At 39.0% G+C, this 12102-nt stretch overlaps 1 protein-coding gene across 1 annotated transcript; it reads right to left on the bottom strand.

The window, feature by feature from the left end:
* Positions 1 to 2163: 2163 nt before the first annotated feature.
* LOC139737038 (uncharacterized) lies at positions 2164 to 12098 on the bottom strand. Its single transcript, XM_071647716.1, has 7 exons — positions 11802 to 12098; positions 10718 to 10903; positions 10443 to 10499; positions 9867 to 10004; positions 8467 to 8583; positions 3352 to 3388; positions 2164 to 2368 (listed from the first exon to the last, which is right to left on the bottom strand). The coding sequence occupies exons 1-7, from the start codon at positions 12096 to 12098 to the stop codon at positions 2340 to 2342; spliced, it is 861 nt and encodes a 286-aa protein (XP_071503817.1). The 3' UTR covers positions 2164 to 2339.
* Between the last annotated feature and the right edge of the window lie 4 nt (positions 12099 to 12102).

Consider the following 12102-nt stretch of genomic DNA (forward strand, 5'->3'; position numbering starts at 1 on the left):
TGAAATGTTAAAGATTGAAGATTTCTCGGTTCATAAAGGAATGTCTTAGCGAAATAAATTTGTTCTTTGATTTTGACATAAGTTGAAAACATTGCGATTATGTGGTTCCACACCAATACCTCATTTTGCAAAGTATGACAGGAATAAATGTATTATACTATATTTATTACAAAAGCTATACAACTGTCATATACCAAACGCACTTTCTGATGGAAATGGATATGAAGGAATTCATTTATTTCACAAAGAACCCAAAAAATAGTAATACAGTATAATTGTATACCATTTATTAAATTTGTTTCAACTTATGACAAATAGTCAAATAGGAAGATTACAAAGTTATAATCTCCTTACGTCTTGACCCTATACAAAAAAGACACATAACTTCAAGAAAAAAAGGAGTTCAAGTTTGTGTGGATGTGTGTGTGTGTGTGTGTGTGTGTGCGTATGTATGCGTGTGCGTAAATATTCGCGTACAGAAGGAAAATACACTTTGAGTAACGCTGGACGCCAGAGTACATTATATTCATCTAAGTTGTGAAGATCTAATATTTTCATCGTTTTTATGGTGTAATCATCTTACACGTAATTTTGCTTTACTTGCTTACTTTCTCATTTAGATTTCACTTGTTCAAGCTATTATGCTTGTATTGGGAAACCCTATTTTTGCTTACTTTCTGCTTGTGTAAAACACAGTGATTGGTGTTTTATCGAAATGCGCAAACGCACATTACGCACACACACATGTTTTTATGTTATATGTACTTACAGTGTATATATATATACATTGTATATATGACATTCTTTGGAAAATACAAACAAAAAATCATTAAAGAAGGCAAGTCAACTCATTCATAGCATGGAAGTCACCAGTTTTAGTAAAATATATTCGAATACCATAAACACTGAGAAGTTAACAACCATATGCGTCAATATTTACAGTAGTATGAAAATGTATGAAAGACAAATTAACTGCACAAACTGTCCACCTAAAATATTACACCCTGCGCGGAATGGACGGAAGTGGTATTAATACAATAAATGTGTCTGCTGAAAGGACGGTATTCGTTTTTCATTGTTTCTCACCTCCCTTTGAAAGACAACAGTAACTGCATTCGCCATAGTTCGTCATAATATATAATGAAATTTCATAGACAAAATGTAACAGCACGTTTTAACCGGCATCCCACCTATTATAACAGCAAGCCTATTATAGCTTTGTGAAAGGCACTTTGAATTACTGGCCAATGACATGTATCTAGCAAGTTAGACTTGGATGCTCCAAAAATACCGCGTTTCACATCAGTTGAAGCCTTCTGTCGCTATTAATCTGTTTGATTTTCGAATCCAAAAACACTTGTCCTAAAAATGGTCACCAACGTGAGTTGATGCTAACTTGAGGTTTATTGGTGCATTGTTTATGAACAAACTAATGAACTCTCCTCATCTCTCTAGGTTAATCTCTGGAAACAATCTATAAACATTTCTTCAGTGTGTTAGTTTCAGTATAATATACAGAAATTGCAATCCAGATTTGTAAGATGTTTGAACGATGGTACATGATTAGACAAAATATAAACAGCAAACGATATCTGTATATTACAGTATACTGGTAGACAATACTTATAGCGGGTAATATTCAGATCTTTGACGGCTTGTTCCAAGTACTGAATGACAGCTTTTTACAGGCCTGGCAGGCCGGGTAATTTTGCGAACATTTTAAAGTGAAATCTATCCGTTTCAACAGCAAATTGGATTCCACCGTTAATTTTGGTAGCCCTAGTTTCCAGTTTGAAATAATACAACGTTTACAAAATCCGAAAATAGGTCACTTTTGCAATGATGGTCAAAGCAGGGAAACGGTACCACCTCCCTGGTCAAAGTGAACAAGTTTTAAGATTGCTGAAGACACCTCAAAAGTAAAAATTAAAGCTATAAAAAAACACGCTCACAACAAAGTGACAATGTTAAAAAAGAGCCTTTTCTTTTTACGCTTTAAAAAGTCGGAACACTATCTAGCATTCGTGTTTCTATCCTCTATTATGTTCAACGTCAATCAGAGCCATTATCTTCATCGGCATCTCTTCATCTCTTAAAAGTCGACCTGTTCGTCTCTAATTTCCTGTTCTTTCCCCCTTGTCTTTTTGTTTTATTTTTCTTCCCGATAACCTTGCATAATTCTTCTCTGTGTCTTCCCTCTATATTACACACTTTCTTCTCCATGAAGTCCACACTTATTCACAATAATTTAAAGTACTTATATACATCTTGGACGCCTTTATTCATTTATTTTTTCTTTCATTGTTTCGAAGTACGTTGCTATGGTTACTCCGCTCCTCCTACCAGCCGCCGGTCCTGACAACAGTGCCTGGAAAGTTTTCATAAAAGAAAAAGAAAAGTGAAGGTGACAAACGAGTTTTGTTTCGATTATTTTTGTTTTCTTTCTATGTTTTTTTTATTCTCCATTTCTTTTTTTTTATCCAGTGGTAGATATTTCATAACTCTTTTTTTTTTTGGACAATGACGTAATTTTTAATGTGATTTCATGCCAGAATTATATTCATGGATTTTTTTTTTTAAATCAGCACAAAAACCACTGGCATATTTGAGTGTTATGTCGTTGCTGTTGTTGTAGTGGTTGTTACTGCTGCTGCTTGGCGCTGTTGCATTTGTTGACGTGATGGCTGATTCTGAATTGTACAATTCTATTAAAGTACGCCGTGAACCAGCTTGACCAATAATGCATCATGACATTTTCATGTAACAACAGAGGTTGTGATCTGCAGCCGTTTCAGTTTCTAGGGCAGTAGGTATACACCATTTATTTGTTAATAATGCCATCGTCCAAATCTATCCAATACTTCGTTAGGCTAGGGTTTCCGAATGGCATGGTACAAGTGTGGAATAGTAAAGTAATCAGTTACTTCAAATAAAGAGGATGAGCAACAAGCACTACTATCAATCTACTACTCGACTCTATCTGACATATTATGTAGATAAATGTCGACAAACACGTCACCTTGGGTTTCTATACATACGGCCATCTCTAACTAGCTTGCACATTTCAAGAAAAGAAAGAAAGTAACCATAGACTGAGTACAAGGTGTTCTCAAGAAAATACAAATAAAAAAACAAACGAATAATTCTTATTCGTTCTCATAGTTGTTGTTGTTTTTTTTTCCAACATTTTGTCAATTATAAAACCCGACATCAATCACAGTATAGTACTAGAGAACTAGACTAGTGGTTTCATGGATAAGTATATGTAATGTAATATACATACTTATGAAGCCACTTGCCTATGTACACATACAGGGAGAAGGGAGATATTTCATATTAGGCTATACGTACCAGTATGTACAGTCTGAGTGTTGCCAGTGTAAACCACCTGTGAAGAAAAGAGAACGAAAAAAAAATCAATACAAATTACCATTAGGCCCTAGTCATACGATGCTCTACGTCCAAAAAAGGGCAGTTTTCTGCGGACTCCCGCGTATCCCTCACCGTCACCACTGTCCAGAAAATTTTACAAACCATACGGGAAAAATTGCCGGCGATACGGACAGATACGACCGGATGAGGATATTTGCGTCCACTTGCTGATACTCTAGCCAATTGACACGTGATTTGTCTTTTCGAATTGCGTAAGCTTCCGAATACTTCTGAACACTTGCGAAGAGTTGCGAATATTTACGGAGAGTTCCGGATATTTTCGGATAGTTGCGGATAGGTGCAGATTATTTTGAATTATTATGGACAATACGGTTTTCTCTGATGATTCCTGCTCATAGAGGCCCCAGTCACATAATGTTCTGCGTCCGGTGTTACGTCCATTTTTTTTTCCAGCGGACTCCCGCAGATTCCTTGGCGTCACCAGGAATTTTTTACAAAACATACGGGAAAAATGCCGGCGATACGGACAGATACGACCATATGCGAATGCTTGCGTCCACTTGCTGGTAATCATATGAACTGGCATGTAATTTGTTCTTTCAACTTGGGTAAACTTCCGAATAGATCTGAACACGTGTGGAGAGTTACGAATATTTACGGAGAGTTGCGGTTATTTTCGGATAGTTGCAGATTGTTATGAATAATCATGGACAATGTGGTTTTCTCTGACGATCCCTGCTCTGTCAGTATATTTATGACAGCAAGTTTATCACATATTGAACTGTCTTATATTGTACACTGGTGAAAACTTTTCGTATTCCTTTAATTTGTTTTACAGTAATAAAAGAAAAATGAAAGTTTGAAATTTTTGCTCAAATCAAATATGAATATACATCATAAATTTACAGAATACATACCATCATTATACCAAAAATAAAATACAATTCAGATCGATATTAACGTTAAACTATAGAGTAAGAAAATGATATAATTTTCAGTCACAGAACAGACAAACTGTGGTTACGCTGTAATTGTGCAGCCATATTCATGACTTACTGGGTTATGTTAAGGACACTGTTGTAATAAAATAATGCTAAAAAAATGCAGAAACAAAAACATTTGGACTTTTGAACATCCCGTCCCACATCTATATAATATACAAAAAAAATTAAACACCAGTACAATATTTTAAAAAAAAAGTGTAATACACATTCCATGGAGTGTTAAGTGGGCAGGACTATAGAGAAATACTAAATACGTTCTCATTTTAAATAGTTTATGGCTGTCCCATACCTTTTCCGGCCAGAAAAGTAAATAAAATTCTGTCGTCCCACCCCCTACCCAAAATATTGACCTTTTTCAAATAATATACATTCAAAAAGTGCAAGAAAAAAAATTAGCATCAAGGGTTAACCGATGTCATGTGCATATTATGGGTGCCACCTAAAATTACCATTTATGGGAGAAATTTCATAACTCGACCGTGCGTTTCCGCCTTTCCTCCTCTTCGGCTCTGTTGTATTCCTTCAGGTACATGCCCTGCAGCTTGGCATCAGAGGTGATGTGGCTTCCAACGAATCTCTGCCCCATGGGAGTGAAAACGGAAAACGTCAAAGGACGAAATTGTCCGCAGCATCCGTACATGTCCGTAAGCGGACATAAGAGTTGTAATACTTTAACTTGCGGTAAATTTCGGATACTTACGGTGGACGCAAATGGACGGGAGGTAATTTTTCCTTTTTTGTTACGAAAAGTTACGTTTAGTTACATTACTTGTGTAATGCCCCAGTTCCACAATGCCTTACGATGGGTAAACCTTTACGTCCGCCGCGGATAGATACGGATGAGTGGAGGCAGGTGAACGCAGCGCGGACGCTGGCATCTGCAGGGTCGTATGTAGACGTAACTGTCCGTAACTCATCCGTAAATAAAAGCAAAATGAGGTCGCCAAACCTGCGAAATTTTGAAATGTTCAATATTTCGCAGAGGGACTCCACGGATGCAGACTTAGGTAAGTAACCGTAACCAAACGTAACTATCCGTAACTGAACGTTACTACCCGTAGCTTGGACGCAGACCATCCGTTTAAAAAAAACCAAAAAACCTCCCGTCTGTTTGTGTTCGTTTACGTCCACCGTAAGTATCCGAAATTAACCGCAAGTCAACGTATCACAACACTTTCGTTATGGATGCTGCGGATGATTACGTCCTTCAACGTTTTCCGTTTTCCACTCGCATGGGAACACAGAGACTCGTGGGTAGCCACATAACTCGTGTTGTCAAGCTGCAGCGCATTTACCTGAAGGAATGCTACAACACATTCGGATCGGTGGAAAGGCAGTTAACCGCATGGTCAAATTATGAAATTTCTCCCACAAATGGTCATTTTAGATGGCACCCATATACACATGACATCGGTTGACCCTTGATGCTGAACGTTTTGTCTTGCACTCTTTGAATGCATATTTTTCGAAAAAGGTAATATTTTGGGCAGGGGATGGGGGACAGCGATAAACTATGTAAAATGAGAACTGATATAGTATTTCTCTGTAGTCTTACCCACTATACGCTCCATGGAATGTGTATCACTTTTTTTATAATAACTTGGGCGTGGGAGGGATGTTCCAAAGTCCTTATGTCTTTTTTGCTGGAAATTTAATAAGCATTGCTTTATCATAAAAATCTCCTTAACATAACCCAATAAGTCCTGAATATCGCTGCACAACAACACAACGTAACCAAAGTTTGTCTATTCCATGACTGTAAGCAATAATATTTTCTACTCTAATGTTTAACTTATGGATCTATATTGTATTTCATTTGCGGTATAATTATGTTATATATTCTTTACATTTATGCTGTTTATTCATATTTGAGTTGCGCAAATAAAATGCAAACTTCAAGTAAAAAAATTCATATATCTTTTATTACTGTAAATCAAGTTAAAGGAATACGATTTTTTTTCACAACTTCACAACGTAATTCAATTTCAGTTTTCCCCAATGTACAATGTAAGACAGTCAAAATGTGATAACCTTGCTGTTATGATACACTGACTTGGCAGGGATCGTCAGAGAAAGCCATAATTGTCCAGAATTATTTATAACAATCTGTAACTATCCGTAACTATCCGAAAATATCCGCAACATTTTTCTCTTTTTTTTGTTCCGAACTATTACGTGCCAATTCGTAAGAATACCCGCAAGTGGACGCAAGTATTCGCATGTGGTCGTATCTGTCTGTATCGCCCGCATTTTTCCCCGTGTGTTTTGTACAAATTTTCTGGTGACCGCAGAAAAAAAAAATGACTTTTTTGGACGTAACACCGGACGCAAAGCATTATGTGACTGGGGCCTAAAACATTTTTGCAGATGGTCCGCGTCCAAGCTGCGGATAGTTACGTTCAGTTACGTTTAGTTGCGGTTACTTGGATAAGTCTGAATCCGTGGAGTCCCATTTCCAAATTTTGCAAGCTTGGTGCCGTCATTTTGCGGGGTTTTTTACGGATTGTAGTTACGGACAATTACGTCTACATACGACCCTGCTGATGCCTGCATCCACTCATCCGTATCTATCCGCGACGGACGTAACCCATTAAAATCACTGTGTGACTGGGGCATTTACAGAGAGGTGACAGAATATTATCTGTAAGCTCAAAGGATCACATAGAACACTCTAAAAAAATCCGGGTCAGAACTGACCCGGAAAGGGTCCGTTGGGGTCACACTCCATTTCGGGTCAGAAATGACAAGGACTGGGGTGAGATGTACCCCATTGATAGTCACGAATTGGGTCAGGGTGATCCCATTATAGGTCGTCATGACCAAATTCCAAGTCATTTTCGACCCGGAATGGAGTGTGACCCCAACGGACCCTTTCCGGGTCAGTTCTGACCCGGATATTTTTAGAGTGAAGAAGAGAGAGAGGGAGGTGGTAGAATGAATGTTGGAATTGCAGATATGCATTACGTATTCGCTTTTGATTTAAGGCTCCAATAGGCACTCCCCCCCCCCCCCCCCACTCCAGTCCTACCTATCACTATCTGGTTTTGTTTTGTTTTTTTCTTTTTATTCAGCCACGAACAAGACTAGTTAGGGAGGACGTGACAAAACGGGAAAGGAAAGCTGAATAATGGGAGGGGACTGAACATCAGTGTTTTTTTAATGCATTTCACAAAAATTTTGAAACCAATTTTAAGTTCCTCCGAGCTGGCTCCGAGCTGGATTGGTGTGAAATCACCTTGAGCCCTTTTTACACTTGCGTTTCTTAACCCCGGACTTTCTCTTCTTCAATTTTTTTCAGCTTTTTACACTGGCCAATTAGTCCCGTACTATCTCTTGTCCGGGGCTAAGGAGAAACCTGACCTTTTTACACTCGTATTTCTTAGCCCCGGACTTTCCAAACCACATGAATATTCATGATTACGCTGTGCACTGTACACGTACACGCACGCACCGGCAGCACTTGATTACCTCGTTTCTGATTGGTCAGTGGGGGTCGGACTTTGTCTCCCTCGCTTAGCCCCGGATTATTTTTTCGTTCTGTTTACACTCACTTGCTTGGCACCGCAATTGCGGTGCTAACCCTGCTATTTTGCAGGGCCAGATGTACCGGACTATCGGTGGGGCTAGCCCATGCACTTTGGCAAAAACGAGAGTAAACAGAAAGTGGGCTAAGGATAGTCCCGTACCAACGGTGGGGCTAAGGCTTAGCCCCAGCTTATTCTTTCGTTCTGTTTACACTCCCTTGCTTGGCACTGCAATTGCGGTGCTAACCCTGCTATTTTGCAGGGCCAGATAGTACCGGACTATCGGTGGGGCTAGCCCACTTTGGCAAAAACGAGAGTAAACAGAAAGTGGGCTAAGGATAGTCCCCCCCCCCCCCCTTAGCCCCACCGTTGGTACGGGACTAAGCAAAAATTTACAAATGTAAAAAGCCCTTTGGTGAATCACTTTTTTTTTTTTGGTCGTTTTTTGTTTTTGCTTTGTTTTTGCTTGAATTTCATGATCCATTAACGCCGTAATAATATTTGTGCCCGCCCGGGATTAGGGATTGAATGGTGACGTCACTCACCGTGGTTCCGGTTCCGTTGACCTGTGAACCCTTGCAGCAGAGACACATTCCAATCTGCACAGTGATGAAAACGACCAAGGCCAAGAATGCTGCTACTGCGTGCAGTGCAACGACAGCCTGGAAAATCAAATGCATTATAATAATAATGATGATGATGATGATAATAATAATAATAATAATAATAATAATAATAATAATAATAATAATAATGATAATAATAACAACAACAACAACAATGACAATACAATAATAATGATACTACTACTAGTACTACTGCTACTACTACTACTACTAATAATAATAATAAGCATTATTATTGTCATCATTATTATCATTGTTATTATTATTATTATTATTATCATAACAACAATAACATATTATCATTATTTTGTGTGTGAGGTAAATGTATACACTGAATATATGCCGTTTCCAATTATTTCGTCGAAACAGTCATCCAAGTCAATAAACGTCTGTTGACCATCAAGGCAATCGAGGTTGAGTGTTAAGAAGCAATAAGCAAGTTCGGAGTGTTTGCCTCGTGCGCACATTGGTACAAAATGATTTATTGACCTTTCTTTTCTCTCAGACAATTAGGCACTACGCTCATTTTCAAAGCGACATAATGCGCAAGATTGCCTGACGTGACAATTTTATGGACTTCGTGTTTCGAACGAAGAGTGATCTTACTCAGACAAGGGGGTGTTTCACAAAGCTGTTCTTAAAGTTAAGAAGGACTTAAGAACGACTAGTGATCAGTTCTTATGTGCTATACTTATCAGAATTTCAATAATTCAGTACAAGAACTGATCACCAGTCGTTCTCAAGTCCTTCTTAACTTTAACCCTTTCCATACGGGAACCTGGTGGCTTGTGTATTAAGTATAATAGGGATTTCGGAATTCAGTAAGGAAGGGGTTAAGAACAGCTTTGTGAAACACCCCCAGGTGAACAGAATGGTTCGTCAATCAACGCTGAAGAGTTCATTTTATCGTTTTGCATTGAATGCAGTGACAACCTTTCTCTGTTTATATTGCCAAATACCAGACTTTCTGTCTGGTGGATGTGGGCTACTGGCAAGCGACATTAAATAAGGATCCCAAGAAGGATCATCACATCACAGATGCTTATCCAAGTGATTGCATGCTCGTTAGTACAAAATAATGACCATTTTCTGCTTTTGCGCAAACACTGGATTCGGCACCACCTACTATCAAAATTACTCTGTTTTGCTCTCAGCCACTTCAAAAACAATATTTATCAAATAAACGTTGAATTCCTCTTCGAATGACATCCTCTTTCACAAGAGGTTTCTCATTATCTCACCAAAATATGCTAAAAACTTGAAGTTCGGTCTCAACCAAAATTATACAATTCCTTCAAAATTGCGCCGGACAGACTTACCGTGTTCAAGGAATACCAGCAGGAGAAGAAGATGCAGTCCTGGTCATAGGAATAGAGGGCGGCGGCGGTGCTCTCGTAGCAGATCATCCCGAAAGACTCCAGGGAGGTGAGGATGCACATCACCAGATAGCCGATGATCTGTAAATATTGGTAGGAAGAGGAGCAGTAGAAGGAGGAGAAGGAGGAGGAGGAGGAGGAGGAGGAGGGGGAGGGGGAGAAAAGAGAGGTCAACTCTGCATTTATTGTGATAACGCGTATGAATAGAAATACTAATGAAGATGACGATGATTATAGCAATATCATCATATCAAAAATATCATGATACTAACAATAGATCATAATGGTGATAATAATTATGATAATGATGCTGATACTATTTGTCACGATAACAATAAGAAAAGGGAGGAGAACAAAATAACGAAGATATAAAGAAAAAACACGGAAGGATATATGTGTATGCCATGGTTTTTCCACATACACGCCATCTTTATTTGTCAGTTGATGTTTAATCACATTTCGTATGAATGCTCATTGTCTCAACTTGCTGATGTGAAATGCACCACGTGCCATACTTACCACACATCGATTTTTCGAGTAGGTGAACATCCCAAGGATTCCGGTTGGAATGTAGAACTGAAGGAAAGGAGGAAAAAAATCAATCAAAAAAAGAGACTTCTATTAATCAAACCATCTCATGCTGGTGATTTTACACTTCGAAACTTTTTTGCGCCATTGAAATACTTTGAAAGAACATTAATCATTAAATAGACACATTAGATATCAAATTCACCTTTATCAAAATGACAATTACTACCTTAAGATGGTGTATGGATAATCTGATGCCCACTTACGATGATGGCAGCCGCGATGCTGGAGCCGATTCCCGGGTACTCAAAGTAGTTCCGGAGCGAGTAGGACACACCAATGATGACGATGGTGATGATCCCACACAGCAGCTGGATGAAGCCCAAGAACCTTCCCATTTCAGAGTTGAAGCTCGGGTTCTCTCCGGCACAACAATTGTCCTGCGAGCTGTGCTGTATATACAGTAGGCGCGGATGGATATTTAAAAGACGAGGTCAAAACCTCGAGATACAAGTATAACACCATTTCCTACAAATTGTCGTGCTCTGATCGCTACAGTGTATTAAGGTTCAGCTATAATTCATACCGAATACCCCCTTTTGCATTTATCTACACAACGTGTAGGAAAAAGCGTTGAAGAATTAAGTGTCTTGCTCGATCAGGGGATCAAATATCACTTTGGATCACCAGAACCCGACATCTTCTCCTTGAACAAATCACTAGAACCCACTACGTCAAGAAGATGAACTATTACGTGATTATATGAAAGAGGTGAAGTTCCTAAACTGTAGATATAGGTTCAACTTTGCACGCTTACCATTGTCACACTGGCAGTACGGGTGCAACTTTACACCTTTCATACCAATAATGTCACAATTGGAACATCGCTCATTTCTTGTCTAAAAGGTGCAAAGTTCAACTTTTTTTTTCTTAGTTTGTATACTCACTTGCAAGTGAACTTAAACAAACGGAGTAATACGCAAAAGGGCAAAACTCTCCTTGGAATTGAACACTAAGTAAGCAAGTTGTATGATTTTTTTTGCAAAACATACTTTCAAGTAGAAGTGACGTCATTTATATGTAAATAAGATAAAGACTTGGAAAGATGAGTGATTATCGCTTAATAAGTTTTAAATGCGCACGTGATGTGTTTGACATGCGCTTTTGTGTGTGTGTATGTTAAAAATTTATACGTAAGGTGTTAAGTGCCCATGATGTTTTGATGTGTGCACGCGATGAACTGAATACACAATGTAGATGTGTGAACGCGATGTGTTTTAATTTGTGTAGTTGTGTGTCCAAAAAGAGAGTGTTGATGGTAGTTACATAATGTGTTAAATTTATACTTACACGAATTATTGTTGTCTGTGGCACAGCGGCTTGAACGGGGGCCATCGGAGCTCCAACCACGATGGAATTACTGATGGAGTTATTGTTGCCTGTGGGAGGTTGCGGGTACGCGGGATAGTGAGGTTGTACAGGCGGTGGGCCGTACGCTGGTTGAGGATACTGGTGCGATTGTGGATACTGCGGCGGTTGTGGATACTGCTGTTGAGGAGGCGGTGGGGGCCCGTAGGATGAATGGCCGCCGTACGGGTTGGGTGCGGCAGTTGCATACGGCGGTGGAGGAGGATACTGCTTCTCCATGCTG

Source organism: Diadema antillarum, unplaced genomic scaffold (assembly GCF_040938485.1).
Source record: "Diadema antillarum isolate AM-2024a unplaced genomic scaffold, OU_Dant_1.0 seq00000676_RagTag, whole genome shotgun sequence".
Taxonomy (NCBI): domain Eukaryota; kingdom Metazoa; phylum Echinodermata; class Echinoidea; order Diadematoida; family Diadematidae; genus Diadema; species Diadema antillarum.

Excerpts from the sequence above, each read along its gene's own strand:
- LOC139737038 (XM_071647716.1), bottom strand. The coding sequence starts at position 12,098 with ATGGAGAAGCAGTATCCTCCTCCACCGCCGTATGCAACTGCCGCACCC. Across the intron at positions 8,584-9,866 it reads GCTGGTATTCCTTGAACACG|GCTGTCGTTGCACTGCACGC; the intron begins GTAAGTCTGTCC and ends TTGATTTTCCAG. Across the intron at positions 3,389-8,466 it reads TCAACGGAACCGGAACCACG|GTGGTTTACACTGGCAACAC; the intron begins GTGAGTGACGTC and ends TTTTCTTCACAG.